Source organism: Cheilinus undulatus, linkage group 6 (assembly GCF_018320785.1).
Source record: "Cheilinus undulatus linkage group 6, ASM1832078v1, whole genome shotgun sequence".
NCBI lineage: Eukaryota > Metazoa > Chordata > Actinopteri > Labriformes > Labridae > Cheilinus > Cheilinus undulatus.
In genome coordinates this window covers 4,934,471-4,962,114 of record NC_054870.1, presented here as the reverse complement: position 1 = coordinate 4,962,114, position 27,644 = coordinate 4,934,471, and the positions used below count along the sequence as shown (strand labels likewise).

Here is a 27,644-nt window from a genome sequence, read left to right as displayed (position 1 = left end):
TTTTCAGAGATACTGAAAAAAATTAAACTTTTTGATAATATTCTAATTTATTGAGATGCACATGTCAGTATCAAGGTTTTCAGGCAAAACCATATTGTGAGGTTTAGGAAACCCAGTGTGTTGTCTTGTGTTTTTTTTTAAACGTTATCTATGGTCTCCTGTTGACCTGAAGGAAGCAGAGCCAATAAAGCAAACTGAGGAGACCGGAGATTTTTGGTCTCTGGTCTGATCTCTGGTTCGGTGTAGTGAGTCATGTTCACATCAGATCACAGACTCTGCCTTTACTGTTTATGTGTGAGTGCTGATTGAACCACAAAGCCAAGAGTTGATTTGAGCTTGTTTATTTAGGTTATGTACAATAAAGCTTCATCACATGGGCCTTCTGAAAAAATGTGTACAACATCCCTCACAAACACAACAAAGTAAAGAACACCATCTTGGCCTGGTGAAAGCTGTGGCAGGCGCTGATATCGGAGGTGCAGTTTCAAAGGTTAAAGCTGGGGGAAGGGGGGGCAGAAGCGTGTGATCATGAGTACTGTGGAAGAGCACATCGTAATAACAACAGCAGCAGCAGTAAAAGCAGTGCTTCTCAGGCCAAACGAGGGGTTAACTCCACTCAGCTTCTCATTGGTCCCCAAAACCCAGCGGGTACATTAGCAGACAGAAGGGCACACAGACTGCACAGTTTAAAGAGAAGAGGTCAAAGACATGGGGGTCACTTCTGATTATCAGCTTCACTTCCTACAAAAATATTGCACAAAAAAATCTGGTTATACAGAAATAAGAAGAGCTGACGGATACAGCAGCCAGTACGCTGATATCTAAATGAGCAACACATCTATTGCACAAAGAAAACGGGCCTGTGCTTCCTCCCACTCTGGTCAATGACAACTCTATCTCATTCATGTGAACTATCCATCTGGAGCAGCGCTGCTTTAAAAGGAAAAATCTACCCACTGATCACTAACACTCATGTTTAATGTCTGATGCATTGCTATTTCAGTACTGGCTGGAGTGACTAAGGGAATCATCTTGGGTTTTGTACTGCAGGTAAATCAGATGTCTCAAAGTGTAATCCTGGAGATTTTTTAATGTCATTAGAAGAGCCTAATGTTTATTTGAGCTGTGACGGGGTCTGCTTCTCTTCAATGCACTTGACAAGAAAACCTTTTTAGCTGTGCAATGGATCGTACCTGAAAGGTAGCCTTCAGTTATTTATCAGGTAAAAAATATATACAACTGCATACATTTATGGGTAGAGGCACAGTAAAAATGAAGTAAATTTGAGCAGGTATCAGGTAAGAATAAACATAAAATCCAGCTAATTTTATCTTTCTCATATTGTCTTTATTTGTAAAGCTCCTTTGGTTGTTTAGTTGCTGCTTTTGTAACCTGCTTTTTGTAAACTGTGATGCAGTAAAAATCTTGTTTTAGAACTTTCACACCATTAAATGTTTGCTAAAAGCAGAGTACGTCATTGGTTTAAATCGTGCATGGGGTTATGGAAATGATTCCATCTTTAATTTTTATGTAAACTTTTCACACTGAAATTATCCAGCCTGCTAAACCCTCCTGTCCCTTTAATCAACTGTTCAGGTAAGCAGCTCACAGTCTTATACTAGATAACACATGAGAAATAACAGTAAAGAAGGTTATTATATGGTAATGACCTGTGACCATAGGGTCACCATGGGTATTTTAGAAACTGCCACAGTATCCCTTTGATTACCTTCATGGAAAGTCTGCTGTGTAATGTGTTCATGGTTATTATACTTAAAGAGTGCATGTTAGCAGCAGCACCACTGTGAGTGAAGATGCTTTAAAGTATTTACATGGTGATAAGAATGGATCACCTGAAGTCAAACTTTACAGGGCACTTCTGGCTGTTGGGGTTCAACATGGTTTAAAAACACTTAAATTCTTCTTTCTGGGGGTAAATCAGTGATGAGAAATCAAATGAAGTGCTTTAAAGCTAAAGCAGGATGGAGTTTGCCATCGTTGTGCTCACATTTAGTTGTCTCGTAGATTTGAAATTCAAAATAATCAACTCTTTCAGACAGAGCAGTTTCTGCAGAAACAAGCATACTGCACACAGCCTCGTGTTCATTAAGCACACAGTAACAGTGATGCCATATTGATCAAGCAGCAAAAGAAAATAAATTGGATAAAATAAATAGTCTGGTCATAGTTTTTCATAAATCAAAAACAACTTCTGGGTGAGAGAGAAGAGATGGAGGTACAAAGAGACTAAACTTCTTTTGATCAACTGTCTGAATGTTTCTCTGTTTACCAAAGTGTGTGAACAACACTGTAACTTTAAATCACTTCCAGCACCCCTGTAATAAATACTAAGTTTTACTCCACTTTCTCCCAAAGGATAAAATCAAACATGAAGAGGTACATGCTCTGTGCGTCTGCAAGCGCTTGGTAGGAACTATCATGTATAATGTTTTTTGTTAACCATGCAACTATAATACAAAATAGTACAGGAAAATGTAAAGTATTAAAATTGTTCAAAATAACTTCCGAACAGAGTGGAAAAGAGAGCATGTGTGCAATTTCACACAGCAGGAGAGGGAAAAAAAAAGACTAAACTTCATCTGATCAACTGTTCGAATATTACTCTGTTTAACAAAGTATGTGAACAACACTGCAACCATAAATCACTTACAGCACCCCTATTATAAATTTCAAGTTTTATTACTTCTTTAGCTCTGTAATGGAGCATTTTTCCTCAAAAGGGTTAATGAAACATGTATGTGCTATGTATATCTGTGAGTGCTTGGTAGGAACTTTCTTGTAATCTATCATTTGACTACAGTGCTGAACGGGACGGGAAAATCTTGGTAAGGTTTACTAGCATTAATAATTAGGTATAACCTAATTCTTCTTCACAGAGGAAAACATTTATTTCAATGGATACATCCAGTTTTCAACAGATAACAAGACTTCTGGAGATGGAGAAGCATTTATGTGCAACTATGAGAGCGCTACCATTCTTGGATGGTGATGGTAAGAACACAGGCATGGCAGCATCTTCAATAAAGTGGCTCATGCAGAGATCATACAGCCTTATGTTACATATTATCATGATAAAGGTGCTGAAACAGTTCAGGTCAGGTTCAGTGTTTCAGGATTTGGTCTAAATTTGTCTTATTGAGAGTAAAGGGTCATATTAAGGTACTGAGCTGTGCTGGCTGATGCAGGTTTGTAAAATTAAACCCATGCAGGACTCTGCTGCATGCCTGTCCATAGAAGTCGCTGTTCGGCCCAGTAAATGGCCCCTCGTTGGTGCCATCTATTAAATAAGCAATTTCCCATTGGATCTGTAGTGTTAGCATTAGCCTCCAGGACTAATCAGCTTTGGGACTAAAAAAAGTGCAAGCATAGCATCAAAACACCCCACCTACAACATTAATGTTACAAAAGTTAAGGCTCATACCATTTTAAGAAGAGGAGAGCTTCATTTTAAGGCAGGGGAAATTATGAAAATGGGCATTTTTGTCTCTTTATGAGTAATAATGGGTATTAAACTTTAAAATAAAAGCTCACCATTGCTTAAATTAAGAATGGATCATGTTTGCTAGCCGTCATGGACTCCTCCATCACTCTGGACCCCAGAAAGCATTACTCTTTTTCCCTTCTTGCTGCGGACTAACCTGCAATATGTTGTGATCACTAGGCAAATTTTATACATTTCCTTGTCTTTTCACTGTACTACATCAATCCATCCCTCTGAACTGGATTCCTGATAGTTTTGTGTGTACATGAATTCCCTCTATATGCTGTCTCAATGCCACTATTTAGCCTACATCATGACTGACTGGCTGCTAACTGTTAGTATTTTAAAGAGCAATTAGTCCTTAATGATGACTATTAAAAGTAATTTTCAATCTTTCAGGGTAGATTTTTCCTTTTAATACACAAAATGAAAGATATTCCCTCTATGTAAAACAATAACTGTCCAGTGGCTCTCTGTGGTTGTTAAACAGAGGACCAGAAAAGCATTTGGGGCTCGAACTGCTTATGATAGACTTACTGTAGCAGGCTACATTGATGCTTGATGTTTTGCTGGGAATTAGGGGAAAGGCATTGCCAAACGGCTGCATATGCACAAAACACAGCAAGGGCTGAACATACATTCATCGGGGTCTGAAAACAATTCATGAAGCCAAATGATCTGCACATGATAACTTTGGAAGCATTAAAATCATCATACATACACATAGAGATGTTAAAATAATAAAATTAAAGTTTGAAACTCATTGGGGCTCATGTGGAACATTCAAAAAGATCAGACAAAAAAAAAAAAAAAAAAAAGGCCAATGTGCATTTCCAAATGCACACATGATGCAGTAAACTGACTTTATGGGTTGTTCTGCATGAAGCAAAATTGAGGGAGAAAGAAATAAAAATATGGATTGTATAGTCAATCATATTTGGCCAAACAAAAAACAAATATACCACAAAAGAGAAGCAAATAATAAAGGTTTTCACTAATATTTACGCAGCTGCTGACATCCCAAAGAGCTTTGCAAGCAAAGAGAATCACTTCTAAAATCCAAGTTTATTACAGTACAAAAAGGTGCTCAAAATAAAGGATATTTATGACAACTGCAGGGTCCTTAGACACATGACTGTTAACACTCAGCTGGATGTCTTAACCTGCTTTTCCCTGGTAGTATTCACACTGTTAAAACTTAAGTAGTTCACCTTCATATGGGCTTGTTAAAGCAAACATACTGAACCATACGTTTTCTTCACAAAAGGTAAACCAGACGGTAAAGCACAGCAATGTGCTTGTTATCTAAAGTCCTTATGGCAAAGCAGATACAGAAGACAAGAAAGCAAACTGAATCAAATGCTTACAATGAAATCTTGAAGCCACAGGAAAACAAAAGTGGAGGATAAACATGCAGCACTACTGAGGGCAGATAAAAGTCTAGCTCTCAAGCTTCCCTTTAAAACCAAGAGCGTGGAAACAGCATCACACTGTGCAAATCAAAACATCAATAAAAGGTTTACCAAGAATCCTTTGAAAGGAAAATCATTTTCCCTTTTTTCACCTAAAAAAACAACAGTGATTCAAACGCTGGACCCCCACATCCTTGATATTTAAAACAGACTTCTGAAATCTCAGAATACAAACTTATTTTCCCAGAGCCCACGCCAGGGCGCTCATCCCTCCTCTCCCTCTTTGCTAGTTTTTCAGTGGAGTGCCTCGACACAGATCTGCTCCTCAGTTATGTCATCCAGCAGCTGTACTTCCACTGGGCTGCATATGTCACTGTCATATAACTCGGCCCCCATCAGGGCCTCTTCCTCCGGGCCCTCGGCTTTGCTTTTAAAGCCCTGCTGCTCAGAAGGAGACGTGCTCTCCACTGACTCCAGGTCCTCGATGCCTGCCCGGTAGTGGATCATAAGCAGAGTGAGGGCCTGGAGTCTCTCCCCAGACTTTGCCAGTGCAGTACTAATGAGAGCCTTGCGACGGGCATCTGTAGCCTCTCTCTCCTCTAGCAGAAGGGCGTTATTGTGCTCCAGCTCCTGGTCGATTTCTTGCTGCAGCTTGTCCAGCATCAACTCCAACTTCTGGGAACGCTCATCAGTGGGAAGCCCCCGGTACAGGTCGCGGCCTATTTCCTTCACAGCAATGAAAACGCTGTCATCCAGTCCACCTTCCTTGCGTACAAGTTTACTGCCGCCACCAGAGCCAACGGGCTGCTTCGATGGGCTTGCGCCACTAGTGTAGGTCTCAGTGTCGCTGCTCTCATTGTCTGAAGTGTTAGGGGTATGCTTGGGGGAGGGCTCCACCGTTCCGGGCACCACATCAGCCACCTGCTCCACCAGCCGAGTCTTGGGCACTTGGCGAAGATTGAGCAGACGAGAGCTGGTATTGATGATGTGGCGTGTTAGACCAGTAGTAGCCCGGTTTATGGTTGATTTTGCTTCAGGGTCAGCTCCACGGCGTTCGGTCGCTGCCACACAGAAAGGATTCTCAGCAAGGCACTTGTCCTGGCACTTCTTGTGGCAGACGTAGGCGCAGATCATACACTGAGAGGCCGCCTTGGTCCACACCTTCTTCTTGCAGTATTCACACCAGGTGGGATTTTGGAACTGGGTGTCCTGGAAGTTGTGACGAACCTCGACAAGCTGCATGGCCCCGTAGGCCAAGTCGTCACGTGGGGCTGAGGAGATATGCTCCCTTTCCCTCTCCCTTAGATCCTCATCTTGGAGACTTCCCTCTCGCTCCCGTTCAGCCATACCCACAGGATACTCAAACTCTCCCTCTGCCAGGTAACAGAAGTTCAGAGTGACGTCTCCATAGCACAGCTTCTCGTTGAAGCCCTTGTGGGTGCTGAGACTACGTAGTGCAGTGCGACTGACATTAGCTCTGGGCTCTGGCGGCCCCAACCTAAAGGTGCTCTGGTACTCTGCTGAAGATGTAGCCATACATTCTAGGGCTAGATGCTCCAGCTGAAGGCTGACATGACCCAGGCACAACAAACTGCCTAGCTTAAAGGGATCTTTGCACCACAGGGCCACATTAAGGTACTTATGGTTGCTCTCCACTTCAAACACAACAGAGGCCTTGTTCCAGCGGGACGTCTGGTTTCGAAACAAGGTTTCTGGGGACTCCCATAGGGAATGGTCCTCCAAACTGTCCCTTGTGCTGCAAGAGCTTTCTGAAGCTTTGTCCCTTGCTTGATCAGCCTTGCTGCTGGTGGTCACAGTGGAAGAAACTGATAAATCATCACTGGACTCTGCTGGCCTGGTAGACTGCTTCACTTCAGGCTGCTTCACACTGGTTTTCTCAGTGCCTGCCTTGTCCTCCATTACTCCAGTCGCAGCAGTTTTCTCAGGAGATTTTTCAGAAGCAGGGGTGGTGGCGGGAAGGTTTGAAGTGGCTGCAGCATTGTTCAGTGCAACAGAATCAACGCTCTCTAAAAGACTGGTCTCTGATGAGGCTGACGTCAACCTTATCTGAGGTCTTGGTGGCACTGGGGGGCGAGAAGGAGGAGGCGGAGGAGGGACATTTGGGCGTTGCAGACCCTCGCCTAGATCACTACTAGTCTTATGTGGTGAGGGCTTTGGTGAATCTTTGGGTTGGGGTTTTAGTGGTGACTGGAGACCCACCAGGTTTAACTTGCGGTTGAGGATGGGTGATATGGTTCCAAGGGGCTTAGAGGCCAAGTTGGCCACAGTCCTTTTGGGGCTTTGGTTTACTGACAGTAAGGAGTCCTCTTTGACGTCACTTGTGTTTGAGACACTGCTAACGGTGCCACCAGTCTGGCTAGGTTTGGAGTCCACAATCAGCTCTTCAAACTCAGAGTCTATGTCTTTGCTGTCTGATATGTCAGAGAGGGTGGTGATGGGGGCGGGATCTTCCTCGTAACCCCCTGGCTGGGAAATAAATCCTGTTTCCTCTAGCTGCCCGAACCCTTCCTGTAGCGTTCCAAGGCTTCCGAAAGAGGGAGTCTGATGACGAACCGGCCTCTCGTAAAGTACCACTACCCTGTCTCCAGCTTGTTTCAAAAGCTTTGGCACTTGAACTGAGGATGTCACCTTGACTCCTGTGAACACAGAAAACAACAGCAGGTTAGTTCTCTGTCAGTATGGATACAAACTCAATGGCATTTCCACAGTGTTCTCTTTATTTACCATGAGGGCGTCCCAGACTGATGATTAACATAGTTGATTGGTCCAGTTAATTTTGTAAACGAAAACCTCATATTTATATGGAAATGCATCATGCAGTGTTATGAAAGAGAGAAGGTCTGGCTCTACCAGTAAACATAGCATGCTGTGCTGTTTAACAAAGTCCGAGAGCAACTGCAAACACTGCCGGTACTGCTATCAAAGCTAAGTTAGATTAATGATTACAGGCCAATTCAGAAAACCTGTTCACAGTACAAACCTTTAGTTGTTTGATATTATTATGGAACTCCTTCATATTAACATATTAACTTTTTTTATTTTTAACAAGAACTAAAAAGCTAAAGCAATGCAAAGCCAAGTTAAAGGGCCAGCAAAATCAGGATTATAATAAAAGAAAAGCATCCAACCACTTATAAACAACAAAAAGGAACTACAGGGAGACAACGTGGTATCATTATTTGGTTTACGTAGTTTGTCTCCATTATGGAAAAGGAGATTGATTAAAAATACATCAGTCATTTTCAGCAATGCATTAACAAGTTAATACTTGTACCAACATTGGCTGTCTTATTATTCATTACTTATTTAACCCTCTCCCATAGAGCTGGAGTGGAATCAACTTTTGTATCTTATATTAGATGAACAGTCGAATGAGGCTCTTTGGAAAGAAACCGTTGAATATTCAACTAGCTGGGGTCACCCCTACTAATCAATGGAAACAACGACACATCTCTGACCTCCAATGGCGATGAGCCGATCACCCCTCTGCAGGTCTGCCAAGGCTGCAGGGGAGTTGGGCGTGACCGTCTCGATGCTGACATGAACGGCGTCCCCCTCTGTGGCCGGGACATGCCTGAAGGTCATCCCCACACTGCCACATGGTCCTTTGATTACCTCCGTCTGATGGACATCAGAAAGAAAAAAAGTACAATTAAATAAACTTTTTAAAATTAATCTTCTGACTGGATTCTTTAACCACAATTTCAAACTTCAGTCTTTATGCTGAAAGAAAAATAAAGATTCATTAAATTAGAGGACAGATACATGATGAATCTCTTTATAAGGTATTTATATAAATGTATGATTTCTAATCATGGACATTAACAGGGATCCAACATTATCAGCTTTGGTGTGTATTTAATGACATTCAGCTCTAACTATTCAAACAGGTAGGCGAAGCCGGAGCTGTGCATTTTTTTGTGATATTTCAACATGAATGAGGACTACAAGAGCAGACCACAAACTATGCATGACTAGATTGTTTAGAGCAGGGGTCAGGAACATGTAATGAAAATAAAACAAATTTTCAAAGGAAAGAAACTCAAACAGAAAAATGAGTTTTAGCGGTTGAATGTTATGCTTGATTCATTTCTGACTTCTTAGAGAAGCCCAGTGAGCCGACTCAAATTTGGGTGAATTCAGTTTGAAATCCCTCATTCCTGTTCAATATGGTAAAATGTGGAGAGCTCACTGAAAATGAAAGAGTCCGCATTAAAGCACTTCATGATGCTGGATGGTGTTTGAGACAAATATGACAGGTGGTCTAATAAATTTGTTCAGCACTTATATATATATATATATATATATATATATATATCATTAATTGCTTTAATGCGGACTCTTTCATCAATCATTCATTCATCAATTTAATGTAATCTTTGTGCTTGTTATTTTAAAAACTCACATATTTTTTATCTACTTGTGTTTCATGTCTCCATTATTACTACAGCAAAGATGAAGAAAAAACAACGAAGAACTGTTTTTTCACTTTCCTATTCTTATATCCAATTGCTTGTCTTTCTGCCATCAGCACGCATCACAACTGCTGAGACGTAACCGTGATGTCTACTCCAGTATGGCCTCTTAAAGCTGCTCAAAGACAGGAATCAAGATATGTAAGAAAAGGTATGCTAGAGAACAGCATGTACTTGAAATTGGACAGACAGTTACTCTAGACAGAAAAATAATCTTATATTGCTGTAGATTTCCTCATGTCTAAAGGTCCTCACGGCCGACAGTGGATGAAGATGCCAAACAAAAACCTTGACAAACACGAGTTTGTTCCTGACGTCTTCCTCCAGCTCTCTGATGAGAGACTCAAACTGAAAGTGGCAATTCTGTAGCCAGAGAGAGAGCAGCAATTAAACCTCCGCCCCCGGCTGCCTTAATAACAGCCAGAGCATCCAGTCATACTCACATATGGCAGAGTACACCTGGTGTAATGGAGAGGTGAGCTGATGTATGCCCATCAGGGAGTCCACCATAAAACTGTGAACATATCTGAGTAAGAAAATCACAGTCTCTGCCCTGATGATCAAAAGTAAAGACTGATTTTAACTCATTATTTGTGGAGAATTTCAGCTTACTGTGGACTCATGGAGAGATCCTTACAGACAGAGAGACGAAGCTAAAAGAGGTGGAGAAGACGAGGGGGAGAGGAAGATAGGAAGTACAGGTGTCCTGGTTTAAAAGACAAAAGAGAGGAGCCGACGTGATGTGGGAAGACTGAGACGAATGACTGTAATTTCCCTGCTGTCATTTGTTGCAGTTCTGGTGGAAAGCAGTGATTGAGTTAGAGCTAGCCATGAATAAGCAGATGATCTATACAAGCTGGCAAGGAGGGTGGGGGTGGGTCATTCTGGAGTCTGGGGTAAGGGGCACTGATCCATCTTTAAGGTAGGGAGAGGTTTTACAGGAATGTAAATACTCAAGTAGTCTTTAGAAATAAGTACTTTAATACTCACTAATTAGGGATACATAATATTATTGGCTTGGTATTGGTAATGGCAGATACACTGTCGATATGTATGGCTGACATTTAGGTCCTTGATACCAGTATTAACACTTCTATTGTTTGGTAGAAAAACAAAATGGCAACAATCAGATCACAAAGAAAACAACGAAGAAGACATTCAGATCAAGTGACTTCTGGTATGAGAAGACGAGGTAGATGAGGAGTGTTTTAACTCATGACTCACTTTTAAGTCCATGTTGAGTGAAAGATCCAGGCTGTGGTGTTAAATGCAGTCAGAGAAGCAGCTGTAAACTCTGTAGCTGCATTTATTTGCTGGTATCTTTGCTAAAACTAAGATACATTAATGATAAACACACTATTTCCATCAAGTTCTTCACAATAACATTTTTTATTTTGATCAATTGTTTTAATTGTGAAGGCCCACATCAGGAAATGTGGTGTTGTCAGGACCAACTTAACACACCTCAGCAGGACAGGAATGAAGCGTAAAACTACAGGAGTGCTTGTGATTTATTGATATCAATGCATGTGTGTTTGACCAGTAGTATTGGTGCAAGCTTGCTGGCTTACCTCATTTAGAGCTGGGAGGTGTGGCAAGTTACTGTTGGGTTTGGGTGTTGAAAATTTACTCATGCTACTTCTAACTAAGTCATCCACTTTTCTACCCATTTTTGCAGCTTTTTGGCATTTGGCACTTCTTTATGCAACTTTTGACCTGAGCCTTTTTTTTTTCTTTTTTACTACTTGCCACATTTAACCCATTTTTGCCAACTTTTGGCCACTTTTCGTCCACTTTTGCTATTGTTTGGCTTTTATTGCCACATTTTTTAAATCAATTTTGACCCCATTTTACTGCCTTTAACCCTTTTTGCCACTTGTAACCCAAATCACCACCTTGTTAATACTTTCGATCCCTTATAGCCACTTTTAACCCTTTAAATCCTAGCGCATCACCAACAATGCGCTGTTAAAGCACACTTTGCATGGTCATAACTGCATGACTGTTTGTGTTATCGGAAAAATTCAAACAGTTTCTGGAAGCTGAGAAACTGTGCTTCACAGTCAGCAAGTGGTTATTACTGTAATTTCCCATTTTCTCACTAAGATTCTAACATAAAGTTCCCTAGTTTTTTGTGTTTTTTAAATTTTTAACTAGTAAAACACTCTTAAATTGCAGTAAAATGTATTTTATCCATGTTAATTATTTTTCTGTCATCGAATTATGATTATAAGGGTTTTCTCCGTTTTTTAAACTTATTCGGCTGGGAGCTCCTCATTTAGCTGTCTACAGTCTCATCTACAAACCAGAAGTCCCAACATGCAGTAAAATGTAAATAACTGCCATATATTAAAAGTTCTAAGTATTGTGGAAAAATGGGCAAAAGCACATACTCACGGGACATTTTCTGGGCCTTTTATGGTTAAAATAAGAAAAGAGTCCAGAAACTCAGGTTTTAAAGGGTTAACCCATTTTTGCCACCCTCAGAGGTGTCAAGTAACTAAGTACAAATACTTCGTTACCTTACTTAAGTAGAAATTTTGGGTATCTATACTTTAATGGAGTGGTTATTTTTCAGCCTAATTTTTACTTCTACTCCTTATATTATCACTCAATTATCTGTACTTTCTACTCCTTACATTTAAAAAAAAAAAAAGCCTTGTTACTCCTATTTCATTTCAGCTTTTTTTCATTCCGGCATGTCATCTTTCAAAGAAACACAAATAAAAAACTCAAAAACCTATCCAGATAAATCGCACCATCTGGATTGAGTGAATTTGGTCATGGTTGGATGAGAAGTATAAACATTATACCATTCTGACACCCTATTGGTTTGTACGCGATCCATTGCACCTTCGGACATGACAAATCATGTCACACTCCAGCAAGGAAATATCAGACATATGTAGTCTAGTATGAAGATGTCCGTGGCAGAGACTCAAGAGAACTGGAGCGAAATGTCCCAACCAAGCACCAGTGAGGAGGTTGGTAGTACACATACTGTTTATGGTTCTTGAATGTATTTGCTTTGTACTAAAATGTGTTCATTTTCAATGGGCATAAATACGGCTGAAACAAGTGCATCCCAAATTTTTCAACATTAACATTTTGATATAACATTATAGTCATTATGGCCTTTAGAAAAATGTTTTTTTTGGGGAGGTGGAGTAGTGCACTATGGTAGAATGGAATGGAATGGAATGGTAGAATGGAATTGGCCCCTGTGGCACGGCCTAAGCTTTTGTCCTTAATGGAGTATTTTCCCCTTTACATTACTTTTACTTTTATACTTTAAGCAGTTTTGAAAACAGTGCTGTTACACATTTACTTGAGTAAAAAGTTTCAGTTGATACTTCAACTTCTACAGAAGTCTTTTTAAACCCTAGTATCTATACTTCTACCTGAGTAATGAATGTGAATACTTTTGACACCTCTGGCCACCCTTTTGCCAACATTCACCCACTTGTGCCTTTGTTTGGCCACTTTTTTTTGCCCAATTTTGCCACATTTTTTTCATTGATTTTAACCAATTTTCGCCACCCTTCAACCACATTTGCTATTGTTTGGCTGTTTAATGCCAAATTAGTTTCATCACTTTACACCCTGTTTGCAACTTTTAACCCTTTTTTTGCACGTTGTAACCCAGTTTTGTCACCTTTTTGACAGTTTCAACCCATTTTTGTCACTTTTAATCAATTTTTATCACCCTTTGTGCCAACTTTTGCCGTTGTTACTTTGTTTTGCCACTTTTTGCCCAATATCTAAAATATAATTTTTAACCAATTGTCGCCATTGTTTTGTCACTTTTTGCCCAAATTTGCAACATCAACCTATATGTTGTCCCTTTGCATAAATATTCAGTTCTTTTCAATTAGAGTTGTCTCAGTACATTCATCCTGATGTTACTGTACATTATGACCTAGCTATGAAGCTTACATTACTTTCTCAATTACTTAGTTCAGTGTCTTCATCAACATTGTTAACATTACCAGTAAAAAGTAAATTCTGTTTAAGGAGACTTCATTTTTAAGAAGGCTATATCTTCTCAGTGCATAAATAAATAAAACTATTTTTTTGTTTTTGCTTTGATTAGAGTGTTTCCTATTCGGGTTAAATATACTGGTTATCACGGCTAAACTTAACAATGGACCATGGTTTTGCTGACCTCCATGATCCTCCAGTTGGCTGGGCCCCAGACAGCTCTCTCCTTTATCCTCCCTAATGGGCAGCAGTAGCTGTAACATTATTTAAGGAGTCTATTTTGCATTGATATGAATATGGTGTGCCTTGAGATTTTGGCTTAATCTTTGGTGTGCCTTGGGCAAAAAAAAAAAAAAAGTTTGAAAACCACCAATTTACATGGTAGTAAAACTGCACTGGTGACTTTAGCGGCTTATTCCAGGTAACAAATGGAAGTATCATCCATGAAGTTTGATACTAAAACAACACTACCACTCCCATCAAAGATGGACTCTATTCATCCATTCTGCTCAAACCTTTAAGTGTTTTGATTCTCGGAGGTCTGGTGAATATCTGTTCCTCTCAGAGAGCTTCTGCCTCACCATTTAGAGCGTGTTTGTGACTCTGCGTGTGCGTGTTTGTTTGTCTCAGGCTTTAATTCGATTGGACCATGTTAGCGCTCTTACATGAAGACTATAACAACATTGTAGAGGCAACAGGTTGCTGTGGGGGAGAATGTTGAGGCTAAAGGCCAGTTCAGCTTCAGATCACACAAAGACCATTACTAAGAGCACAAGAGTAGGGCTGCTGCTCCGAGTCCCCTGCTGTATCCAAAAACTAAGAACATTAACCACATTAAAGTGTGATTGTACTTTATTTTCAATATACAACTCTGGATTAACTCTCAGTGAGTTATCAATCCTGTTTCACAGCAGTGCAGCTGAGAATATTGTACTCATATATATAAAGTTACACATTTTATGTGTTTTTCAAAGATCGTCTTTGGATTTGGGTCTTTATTAAACCAGAAATCTTAACAGAGACAGAATATGTGAGAAGAGAGTGAGGGATGGTGTGAACCAAACAGAGATAGGATTCTGGGTCTAACCTGTGACCAGAGCAACAAAAGCTGCAGCCTCCATTCAAGGGGCTAACTTTCTTCCAGCAGAACCCCTTTGGATACACTTTTGCCATGTTGGTATAACTAGGGATGCACAGTTGCATCGTTTTAATATCAGCAGACCCTTATGATGAGAAAAGAGGTTTAGTATTGGGCAGAAGATGTGACCTGTTGAAAACAGGCTGATCTGTTATGAGAGAAAACGTTTGGATTGTAGGAGTCTTGAACCAAAACCAGTGATGAAAAAGGCATCTGCAACAGAACCGGCCATCGGCTAAATTGATATTTTAAACATCGATACAGCCATCAGGGCCTCTCTAGTAACAACATAAATTAATGCTGAGTGGATCACCTTCTGCTTGGCTGTTCAGATTAGGACTGGGTGATATGGAACAAAAAAAATCTACTTCTTTGCTACAAAGTTTGAGAGAACTTTGCAGAGCAGATGAGAAGGATCCAGTCTGTCTGGAGTCTGAGGATCACCGTCTCACCAGTGTTACAGACTTCCTGCCAACCAATCAGCATCAGTTGAGGACGAGGCGGTAGAGACAGGTGGGGTTTAGTCGTATTTAAAGCTGTTGGCATGGCTGCCTCTGTGCGGTGATCACCTCAGATGTAGCTTTAGCAACTAGATCACATTTCTGTATGAAATAAAGAATAAAAACAACACTTTAAGCTTTTCATGATGTAAAAAATGTTTTTGCTCTTCTTTTGACCTGCTTGGGTACAAGAGATTGTGTATAATGCCTGCTAATGGAGTGATTAGCTTGGATGTAGCCACAGCGGCAGTTTCTGTGCGAACTGGACAATATTTCTTTTTTAAAACAAGGGCAGAAAGCAACACCGAAAGCTTTTCAAGACAAGATAGATGTTTTTCGCTCTTCTACTTATCTTCTTCAGCACTGGTTTACAATCATAATGGGTGGGGTTTGCCAGTGCATCTAGTGGCTGCTGCCACGGTAGCTGTTAGCTCGGATGTAGCTAAAGGAAAGCGGCAAAACTGGACCACATTTCTTTTTAAAACAAAAGCATAGAGCCACACAGAAAGCTTGTTTTGGTAGAGAAAATGTTGATGCATGTCTCATGACCGGCCTTGGAATCAATTTTATTCAGCGAGTTGCGCGTGCACACATCATTTTGTCTTGTCACTTTGATTGGCCTGTCATGAATGTGACAGACAGAAGGTTCCTCCAATTACCTTCTGAGAGTTTTTGGAACTAGTCATGCCCTTCCCAAACCCTTTCTATGGGAGTTTTCCTGGATATTAGTAGTAGATCTTGTGGTCAGAAGGCATGCTACTGTCCGTAGTTCCAACTGTAAACTCTTTTTACTGAGCATTAGACCTAGGATCTTTTAAAATCAACAGAAATTATATCAATATCAACAACACAGTCATACCATAAATCTAATTGAATCTAAAAATAAATCACTGCTTCTTAAAAACTCTATATTTCCTATCCCTAGCTCAGATTCACATGCACACTTTCAGTCAGTCTGAGTCTGAACAGGTGAATTTCCCTAATTGGACGTTCTCTGTGTGAACAGCTGCCTCTCTGGCTGCACTGTGGTCTTTGTCCCTGGAATAGATTTACAAAGGAGAGAGTATGAGTCCATTCTGCTGCAGTGCAAACAGTAGCAATCTCCCTTTAACACACTTACACACCTAACATATGCACACTCACATGCAGCTAATTATATGTGCACACATAATGCAGGCAAGGCTCCAGTGAGAAGACGGCTCCCTTTCCTGCAGCAGCTCTGGTTTAGAAGATGGAGCTCACATTTTACTCTTCAGTAGCTGCTCTTTTTTTTCTAAATCAGTAACAGTCAAAGCTAAAGCAATACTTAAATCTGTGATAGCTGCCTTTATGGCAAATAAAGTAAAAAAATACTTCTGTTAAATTATGTTAGCCTTTTTAGCCTGATAAATATATAAATCAGGCAACAACGTCAAACTACTACTAGACTCTTTTTACAGTCTAGGTTTTACATCGATTCCTTTAAAAAGCAAACATGAACCAAAATCCGACTCCTGATCCTCGCTCTCCTCTGGCTTCCCTGGGTGAAGTAACTGTTTGTGCTTCTCTAAATTGCAGAGTTAAATTGTTGTGTAATGGAGCTTTCTCTCGGGGCCGAGCAGCAGCGACTGGACTAACCTTGTTAACATTGACTAAGACAACAAGCAGCTCTTGGTTCCTTGTCTCTGAGCAGAAAACACAAACAGCAAACCCTGACCAGGCCGGATGTAAATGCAGCAATTTGCCATCTATTTCAGCAGATCCAGTCTCTCTTTTATGTGCTCTGCCACCGAGAGCAAATCAAAGGTTAATGTGTTCAAATGGACGCGTCATTGCTTTAAAGTGCTCTCCTATACCACCACAGCCCAAACCCAGACCCAGTCAAGTTTTCTTTTGATCCCAAAATAAAACCTGATTGTAATACTGAAAAAAAAAAAAAAAAAACAATAGGCTGACACTTTCTGCCACTCTTGGACCAGATCCTAGCGGCTCTGCTGTGTGAAGTCCACGGTACATTTGTTTGTACTTAATGCTTTTACTTTGAAAATCTCCCTGCACACTTCGACTACACACTGAATCCAGTCACTTGTATTGATGTTTACTGAGGTAAAACTTAGGGATTGCAAAACTTTGGCAGCAGAGAGACAAAGTTAACATGCAGCAAACTCGTGCCTGGTATAAAAGCTGTTATGGCAGCAAGAGCTGCAAGCAGGAAAACATACCGCCAGTCTGGAACTGGTTACTGCATAGGAATGGCCAGGAGCACTATGGCTAAGTGACGTCACCGTACCAGCACAGGCCAAAACATGACAGCCTCCTGGTGAGTTTATAAGCTCAAACTTACTCAAAATGTAGATATCTAAGATTTCTAGAGAGTTTTTTTAGTTCAATATGCATACAAGAGATACAAATATCTCTCAACAAGATGAACTTGTCTGATCATGCAGGGTTCCTCTTAAACCTGGAGATGTAAAGGCTCACCGCCAAAGAAATTAACTTTAGTCTGTAGATGTTTGAGTTTGTAGAAACTGACGGATTCAGAGGATACTCCTGTAACCACATGTTTTTGTTGTGCTCCACTGGGCTGCGTGGGTTAAACCACCAGACAGTTATGTGAATAGTGAACGCGTCCCCAGACGCGGTGAGCTGCAGGCTGGTCTGAAACTCCGCGAATAAATCAGATGGAGCAGCATCTCCTGTTGCTTGGCTGAACATCCCTCAGCTCTGCAGCCTGCCTGGGTGGCTGCGTGTGAGACTGAGGGAGGGGGGGATGAACAAATCCTTTTCCCTGTCATTGCGCTGCTTGGTAATTTAATCTAATACCACATGTCAGATCGATTTGTGTATGGTTATAGGGTACAAGTCGCTGGGAGGCAAGTGCGCAGCAATTCCCTGCCATGTCTGATTAGCAACCTCAGCAGTGACGGGGGTGGAGCAGGGCGAGGGAGGGGAGGGGTGTGTGACCAGCAGCTGCTCAGGTGTTTGCATGGGTACTTATTAGACTGGTTCACAGTGATGGGTATTATAGTACATGTTCTCAGACATCTCAGAGGTATGAAGCCTGACACATTCAAGGCTTCTTTCCTTTTAAACTATCCTGATCTCTGCAGCATTTTAACATTTCACTGTGTTCACATGAAGTTCTGACTTATTAAAGCAGAGACGGAGATGAAATCAGCGCAGAAGAGACAAATAATCAAATTTCTGGGGTCACTGCAGTGTCCAAGGCAGAACTTTTATAAAAGTAAAACCTCATTTCTCTCTGAAGACCAGCTTGATGTTGAGGTAGAACCATTGTGAAGTTTACCTGCACTCTTGTGTTTTCTGAGCTTCTCAATCTGAATTTTCAGGTCGTCTTTTTATCATAGGAAGCAGGTTTCAAAAGGACCAAGAACAAAGGAGTCGTTATGGAGACCAGGGCAAACACAAAGGTGCATTGCCTAATTTGCACTTGTATGGACGGCAACAGTGGGTTGGTAGCCCACTCGCTCCCTTTATGTGGCGCTGTCATTGTCCTGACATTAAATAAACAGGGATCCTTGGTGACCGTTACATCATCCTAGTTTACTGAATGGCAACTGCAGTTTGAACTACTTCCACTGCTTCATAAAGGAGCGTCACACACCGTTCTCCTTATCTAGTTGGCATTTCAGTGCTTCCTCTCTTTGAACACTACTACTGGTCTATCATTCAAACACTGAGTCTGATCTACTGAAGCTTCAGATGCTGCCAACGCCAAAGACTGATGTCCGTTTGACCATGTAACATTTACTTATCATTCGCTCATTTTCTCACTTAATTTCAGCCGATATGTAAACAGGCTGAGCGTCATTAGCATCCCAGTTCCTTTTTAACTCAAAAGTGGTTATTTATACAGACCATTTTACTGTACTGAGGCAGGCAGGAAGACTAGAATAAAGCTTTTAATTTCATTTGGCCCTGCTGCTGCTGCACAAAACATCCCCTGTAATATCATTTTTGGTTGAGGAGAAATAGAAACAGTATATACACAGAGCGGTTACCATCACTCAGAATTACAGAGACATAGTAGAAGAAAAACAGACAAGTCTACGTCATATCAGCTGTCAGATCATTGTAGATAGAAAGAGAGAGCAATCAGAGTAATTTCATAAATCAAGAGACTGGATCCTCTCTGATTGACTCAGATTGTAGGTACTTTATCAAACTTACTACACTGATGGTAATCAGAAGGTACAAACTCAAAAGGTCGAACCTCAAACTCAACACAGTTTTCACTATAGTGGATGGTTTTAAGTCTTTATGGCTAATTTTTAAGTTTTGTAGAGGACATAAAACCAGTGTTCTAATCTTTCAGGTGAAATTCTGACAGTGTCTTAAAGGAGAGTAAATTGGGTCAGTGGGAACTGCAAACATTACCAGACAGGAGGAGGAAGTCCAACATGTAAATCTGAGAAGACAAGCCATCAAATCCACGCCGCAATGGCCTACGCCGTCATGAGCTCTGCACACTTTTTCATTGTTGTGTCTCCACTCTGCGGTTTTGCTCTGATAGATGATGCCCACCCTCGTCCACTGGATGCATTTCAGAATTACCACACAGTAGGGGTGTAACGGTATCTGTAATACCGCGGTGCTGCAGTAACAGAAGCATTTAAATCCAGTCCCGGACATGTGACGGTTTCAAATTTAAGTGCAGTTTTTTAGTGGAACTAAGCTAATAGATGGGAACTACAATTCCCATCAGCGTCTGTGTACCCAACATGCTTTGCACTCCACTCGCTTGCTTCATTCTACAGCCTGAAATACTTTTGCATGCAGATTGCTGCACAAAGTCCAAGCAGACCTGAGGCAGTCATAGTTTGTTTTTGTTTTGTTTTTTAGCAGTCCATTACTATGTCATATGTTTATTTCAACGTGTCATGTACAAAAGGAGGTGTTGAGCCTTTACAGACTGACTAGACAGAGAGTTTAGATCCTAAGATGTTACTGACAGTATTCAATTCTGTGTTTGGAATCAGGACCATTACTGGTGTGAAACTGATGTTTGACCCCGTCATTGATCACTGATTTCCAGCTTTGAATGGAAATAATTTCACATCAGTGCTGCCTTTTTGACTCTCTGAAGTATGTACACGCTGTAACAGGTCATTTCTTCCCTAATGACAGATGACATCCATAGGATGAGAAAAAACACTCCAAATGAAAATAGCCAGAATGCTATAATTTAGCCGTGGCTCTGTGTGTCATGCTCATAGCGGCTGGTCTATTGAGTTTCCTCTTAGATGAATTGATCTGTGGAGGAAACGATTAGGAACAAGCAGCTTGTGAGACCAAGCTCTCATGTCTGTAATCTGCTCTTTAAGAGCGGTCAGCTGTTCTCCAACAGAACTAGAACGGGACGTTTAATTGGCCCGACAAAGGTGGAAATAGACGATAGATGTGTCATTCAGCAAAAGTCAATATTAGTGTGGAGGAAAATGACCAAGATGATGGGCTTCTTTATAGTCTGATTACATGGAGGAAGTCGATGTTGATGTGATGATGCCTCATTTTTAGGAACATTAGCACAGTCTAGTTTTCAGATCTTAAAGTTTTACAAAGATTTAACTGTGGGCTGAGGCTATAAAAATACTTAAAATGTTTATGATGGCATGAAGTAAGAAAAGGATCAAGTCTAAGATACTAGAATCCCATGTGCTCTCACCACCTGCTTTACAGTCATGGACGAAAGTATTGGCACCCCTGGAATTTTTCCAGAAAATACACCATTTCTCCCAGAAATTGTTGCAATTACAAATGTTTTTGGTATACACATGTTTATTTCCTTTTCGGACATGTATATAAATGTATATATAGAGGTCTTATCCCACAATATATTAAAGTCCCAAACATTTATTTTCCTGCATTCTGGTCTATTCTGTCTTCTGGAACCAATTTCTAAATTTTCTGCATCACTTTAGAATTATTATGTGTGTCTTCCTCCGGGTTTTAAAATCTACTTTACTGTTTATTAAGCATATTTTGACACTTTGATTTGCATTTTAAAGTATATGGTCTTTAAAAAGAATTTCTGCAGCTGAAGCTTTAAACAAGTAGCCTGTTCATACAGTATGCAATTTAACATTAAATTTACTTCAGCCTTGTTTACAGACTGCCAAATAAAGAAAATATAAATATGACACACATTCAATGAATTTTTGAGACATGGTTATGCAGTTAAGTAGTGACTGTATATTATTATAACGCAATTTTAATTTTTATTCAAAAAGGTCGTGTACACGTCGATTTATTGCTCTGAATAAGGATGTGATGAGCAGTGACATAAACGTGTCACTCTTGCACCTGCCTGCTGCTTACAATGAAGGAGAGAAGAGGAGGAAAGGCAGGATTACGTGCTGCAGCAGTATGAATGAAGGCCAAAGAAATGCATGTAAATCAATGATTTTACTGTTTAAAACATTTTCAAATTATGATCCATGTCTGGACGTTGCGGACATCACCACCTCCCTCCATAAAAAGATGGTGATGTTGTAACATTTCAGCCGTGACTGCGTTATCCTGACGTATACTTGCCAGGTGGAAAGACTTGTAAATAACTTGGACAATAATAATTGAAAGCAAAACAATGTCGGCTGTTACAGGCTATCTGCCTCAGACACACTTTGCCCCGCTGAACCGCGGTATGCGGACGGCAGACCGGAGGACGCTGTCTTTAGAGCTCATCAAAAAACGTTCATAAGCTTTGTGCAAATTGTGCAAATAAATATTTTTTGCGAAAAGCTGTGGAGAAAAGAGCGAGAACTAGTAGAGCCGATCCTACGATTAAACAGATCAAGCAGATCACCAGTACATTCTATTTCTTCACGATCTGAGATCGTCTTATCGCGCACCCCTAGGGTTATGCATGACTGCAAGCCTCTGGAGGATCCTGCACCTTGAGTTTGGTGGGACTCCAGAGGCACCAGCAGCTTCAAATACCTGTTTGCTGCTTTGTAATGCATTTTAGCAGCTGCTCTTTTAATCTGATGAATTTGTCTGTCAGAAACCTTCCTCATTATGCCTTTATCTGCATGAACCCGTCTGTGCTCTGAATCAGCAACAAATTTCTTCACAGTACTATGATCACGCTGAAGTTTTCCTGATATATCTAATGTTTTCATTCCTTGTTTGTTGCATTGCAATTTGATGCTTTTCAGCAGCAGAGAGATGCTTTTCTTGCCCATATTTCTGAAACCTGTGGCCTTCTTAATAATGTGGAACATCCTTCTTAAGTAGTTTTCCTTTAATTGGGCTCACCTGGGAAACTAATGATCACAGCTGTCTGAGATTGATTCAGTGATCTAAAGAGCCCTGAGACACAAAATTGAATGAAGATATTCCCAGAAGATGAGTTATTTAAGACTTTTATACAAGAATAACATGCTACTTTTAATTCAAAAATACCCGTACACTTACAAAGCTGAATGGGATGAGACCTGAGGCTGAGATGACTCACTGCCGTCAGGTGGATGTGCACGATCAAGTTTGTGAGTGCGTGCACGTGAGCGAGCCTCCTCATCAGCCGGCTGTCTTTCATCAGGCGTCGGGGGTCAGATTAAAGACACAAAGATACGCTGAGTGGAACATCAAACAGCCCAGAGAGGACGAGCTGTGGGTCTGTGTGTGCGTCACAGATGCTTAAATCACCAACAAAAAATTGCCTGTTTATCCTCTCTGAGCCTGACTGCTGCTCTCTGTCTGTGTTTAAAGTGAATATTGACTTCAGTTTGGGGGGCCAAGAAATAGAAAAGGAGAAGAGGTGAAACAGCTGTGGACATCTTCATACAAACAGAACAAAGACCCCTTCACTATCAGCCTCTGGTTAAGAAAGAAGCTTTCTGTCCACTTAGAATTAAGAAAGGTACAATATTCTATCATTAAAGAATGTGCTTACTATTTAGCCCAATCAATAAACTACCTGCATGGTACTGTGAGATGTGATATGCAGCTGAACATTCAGCCTCATACCCACCTTTCTCTCTGACGGCTCAGAGCTGCCTCCCCCCCTTCAAGGGAAGGCAGCGTTACTGTCCTGTTTGTGTTTGTACTCTCATTGTGCGTCTCTTCAGTCGAGCTGTCAGCGAGCATCAACACTCAGGGCCGACGATGGAATCGACGGGGCAGATGTGCAAACACGCCTGACAGAAACCCGACCCCCCGACCTCAACACACCATAAATGAGTAATAAAAGAAAATAAAACACCCGGCCAGTGTCATACTGTAATGGAACAGGGCTTCATTTACCCAGTTCACAGCTGGCCCATGCTGTGCCGACACAATCACATGGCACAATGAAGAGGCTGAAGTAAACACAGACCAACAGGAGGAAGAGGGGACAGAAGGACCGCTTTTTATGTAGAACAAGTATGAAAAAATGGTTTATTTAGAGCTGTTAGCATGATGACGGAGAATAGAATCTACTAACTCTAATTCATACAGCGCTACCACAGCAGTGGGAGCAGTTTGGGTTAAGAGTCTTTGACCACATCAACATGAGACTGCAGGAGAATGTCCAACAGTCCAGCACTAACATTTTGGTCTTGTTTAAGTCTAAAACTGGGGTTACTAACTGAGTTTTTTATCATCAAAGAGCTATTTTTAGCAGTCTAAAGGCCTTTGCACATCAAGGCGGATGCAAATAACAGATGTGAACTAGAAAAGCACTCAGAGAGCGCAGGCCTCCGCCATTAGCCCTATCTCCCATTAGTACAGAATCCTTAAAAAAAAATTCCTGGATCCAGACGGTGATCCGGATCACTCCAAAAATCTAATCAGTTCTTCCTTATGCCATTTAGGACATTTCCTGAAAATTTCATCAAAATCCGTCCATAACTTTTAGAGTTATGATGCTAACAAACAAACAAACTAACTAACAAACTAACAAGCCCATCTGATCACATAACCTCCTTGGCAGAGGTAGTAATTTGGAGGTGAACTGTGACGTACCTGTCCATGGTCATCAGAAGCAAGCCGATAGTCCAAATGAACTGTGCCCGTTCTACAAAACATTACTGCTGCAAAAACTGTGGTGTCTTTTACATTATTCTCTGGTAAACTAAAGATAAATTCTGCTTGTCTGTGTGTAAAGGCCCTTTTATGCACAGGTATGAGGTGAGTGCCGTTTTATTTCACCGTTTTGTTCACTGCCCTGCTCCCTCTTTATAGCCATGTCAGCTGTAAGGAGGTAGCAGCCATTCATTTGTTCTAAAACTAAATAATGCTACTGATAAATAATATTAACATGAGGTTCACTGTGAGGGGGGACTCACCTGTTTGTGCTATAGCTCAGTCAGAGGAGTAATTACAGTGAGCTGATTGACCTAGATCAGTGATTATCTGTATGTCTGAGGTCAGAGGAAACTTTGATGTTAAAAAGTCCTGTTTGGATGTAAAGAGCTCCAGCCGTGTGCACAGTGCACTTCAGTTGACAAGGACATGTTGGGCTGTCTGCTGTCTGTCAGTTTCACCAAGATAAGTGATATCAGACTGAAAACCTGAGTTCTGATTGGTCAGATGTGTGCTCGCCAGAGAGCAATTTTAAGAAAAATTCAACATGGAAACAAACAAACAAAAAAAAATCAGCTGCAATTTTGCACAGCAAAAATGACTGTTCTGCTTGTGTGACAACTGCATTGACTCACTACATGCACTAAAAATAATTTCATGTAAATTATTCCCACAAAAAATATGTCTAGTGTGTGAGGGCTCTTAGTCTTGTCTTCCTTGTGAGGGAGTTTTAGTCGACAAAATCAACGCTTATCACCTGTCATCATTTTTTAAACAATGTGCAATTGACAATTAATCTGATTTTACATATAGCCCGAAAAATACTTCAATTATAGATTAGATTTAGATATATAAATCTAGATTGATAGATTTTCATGTATTCTGTGTAAATCCTGTGTAATAGATCTGAAGTCTGCAGGTTCCTGATGTTGTGTTATGTTATGTTTATGTTTTAAACCATCTTTATGGACCTACAATGTAATCTAAGGTTTCCTTCACACAAACAGAAGGTGAGGATAATTGTCAATGTCGGACGCTCTGCAGAGGATTGAGAAGTGTTTAAAGACCCTGTAAAGTGTGTCTTAGCACACTAGATGTGTTGGAATATGGTTGCTGTAAACATGTGAAAACACTGAGATCTACATGTGACTGAATTCTGGATTTAGACCATTAGAAAGTTTTTCACCTCTTTCCTAACTGGGTTTAATGTGGGTGGGGCAAATATGTGAGCTCATGATGTCATGAGCCCACAGTGGGGAATGACCCTGCCCCTCTAACACTACAATATAAAATCACAGAGCAGTTCATCTCTGTCCAGTCTGTTGTTACATGATGTCACTGCCATTATTGAAAGTTAACAGTCACTTAAATTGTGTTTTTCTGTTCATTGTGAGGTAAATCTATCAGCTATAGTGGTCTATGGATCATTTAAAGCATCATAACAGAGATTTGAGACAGAAAGTGAACTTTTTCTCTTCTTCTAAGGTCAACAAAAGGATTTTCTAAACTTAGAAAAGTTTTATCTGACTGAAAATTGACCTGGGGGTTCATAACACGGTGCCCTGCCATATAACAAACCTAAATACAGATTTATTTTCACTTTATAGGGTCTTTAAATTACTGTAACATGTTTTCAAGAGGCTATTTTGTGTAAGTATGGAATGTATCAAAATTTTGGCTTGAACATTTTAAAGTTTAGCTAAAGATTTTTAAATATCATCTTATCACGATTTTTTTCCTTCAACATTGTGACTGTGATTGAATAGCGATTATTTTTAGTTTCCTCATCTTGTGTGTCATCCGACAAAAACAAACAATAAATCCTTTCTTTATTATAACCAGCATATAATAAGATAAGCAATTTTGTCTCACATATAGCAGATTTGATATCAGCTGCTGTATTGAAGGGGATGATAATTCTTTATTTTATCCTCATTTTGATTAAGAATATCACAGACATGAACAGTACAGGTAGGATTTTTGTAAACTATTTTTACAAAGACACTTGAATGTATGCATAAAATCTCTGCTGCAAGAATATTATATAAAACTGGTATTTGGTACATTTTAAGTTGAAAATCGCATCAGATTAAATTGCAATTTATTCCAATATGTGATTATTTGCTCAGCCCTATTTTAAAGCCTCTAGTTTATGTTATACTAAACTGAACCTACGACTTCGCTGATTGTTTACCCCCATGATCATTGAATGCTTTACCTGTAATGCCATCACAATCTCAGTTCCATTTATTGCTTGGTCTCTCTGATATAATGAAGCTAATGCTGCATGGGTAGCAGAGCTAGGCTGCTAAGAAGCTGCCAGGTAGATCAGGGGTCAGCAACTGTGTTTGTGCAAAGGCTTTCTTTTTCCTTGTTGGAAGCATCAAATAAACTAAAATAACAAACATTTTTGTCTAATTAGCATATTTTGAAAAAATTTCTATTTTCCTCTAAAAGTAAGCTATTTTTTAGCCTCTAAAGGGAGTTAAGTCCCTATACCTCAGCCAACCACAAGGGGGCCATTGAGGTATTTTAGTTGAATATTTCTGGGACTTTTTTGTTCTCTACTGATGCTGTGTCATGATTGGTGAAAAACCCTGCAAGAAACAGGTTTGGAGTATTGTTTCTTACTCTGGAAAACCTGAAGTTGAGAGAAAACCACAGTTTTAATCAAGAATGAACTGACAGGTATGTGTCTATCATGCAACAAATTTGTTAACAGTGGCTGACAGGTGAATTTCTGGAAAATGGATCAAACATTACACCAATCTGGATAAAACCTGCTTCACAATAGTTTTGGGATTAACTTAATTAGTTATGGGGAATTTAAAATCGTTGACACACATCAACATATTTTGTTCCTCTGCAGACTTCTGATTTTGATCATTTTTATGGGGCCAGAAGAGACAATGTGGGCGGCCTGATATGAATCTCAGGCCACCAGTTGATGATCATTGCTTTAGATTAGTTAACTATGACTTTTTGAACCACGGTCGAGTGTGACATCGTGTAATCACCTCATCCCTACAACTACACATACTACAACTGTCTCGACGACTGTTTAAAAAGGGATAAGGAATAAGGAATAAGTTCATTCTCCCCAGGTGCCTTTATACAGCAAAAGTCCAGTCATCTGTCCTAACTGAGCTATAATGGTAGCTTGATATAACCGTCTGTGTTTCCATACTTAATGGTGAAAAACACCCAGTTTCCAAAAAAACGGTTCCCAAATCAAACATACCATATATGGACAAAGTAAATATAAGGATATTTTTTGTGCACGTGTACTCACAGAGTTTTAGTGCCTAAAGAAAAGGTAAAGATGAGAAGATGTGCAGAAAAGAGCAACCTGAGCGCATGCCAGACATCACATTTCTTTAACGTGTTTAAACAGACAGTAATAGTGACTTCCTGTCTAAAAACATGCTGAACACTGTCCAAACCCTATCTGACAAGATCCATCGCCCTGTGGGAGACAAACAGAGGAAATCAGGAACAGGAGGCTCATACTGGTTAGAACGAGGGAATATTCAAATTACATGAAAACCATTTACATACACAAAAGACGCCATCTTCACAAAGGAAGTGAAAGAAGCTCATATCTGGCAA

At 40.3% G+C, this 27,644-nt stretch overlaps 1 protein-coding gene across 1 annotated transcript in view; it reads right to left on the bottom strand.

Moving 5' to 3' along the window:
- Positions 1–325: 325 nt before the first annotated feature.
- pdzd8 (PDZ domain containing 8) overlaps positions 326–27,644 on the bottom strand; it is a 70,457-nt gene continuing 43,138 nt past the window's right edge. The window contains exons 4-5 of the mRNA XM_041789582.1: positions 8,394–8,556; positions 326–7,571 (exon numbers count right to left, since the gene is read on the bottom strand). Coding sequence (XP_041645516.1) covers positions 5,209–7,571; positions 8,394–8,556 — 2,526 coding nt within the window. The 3' untranslated portion in view covers positions 326–5,208. The remainder of the gene's footprint in view (positions 7,572–8,393; positions 8,557–27,644) is intronic.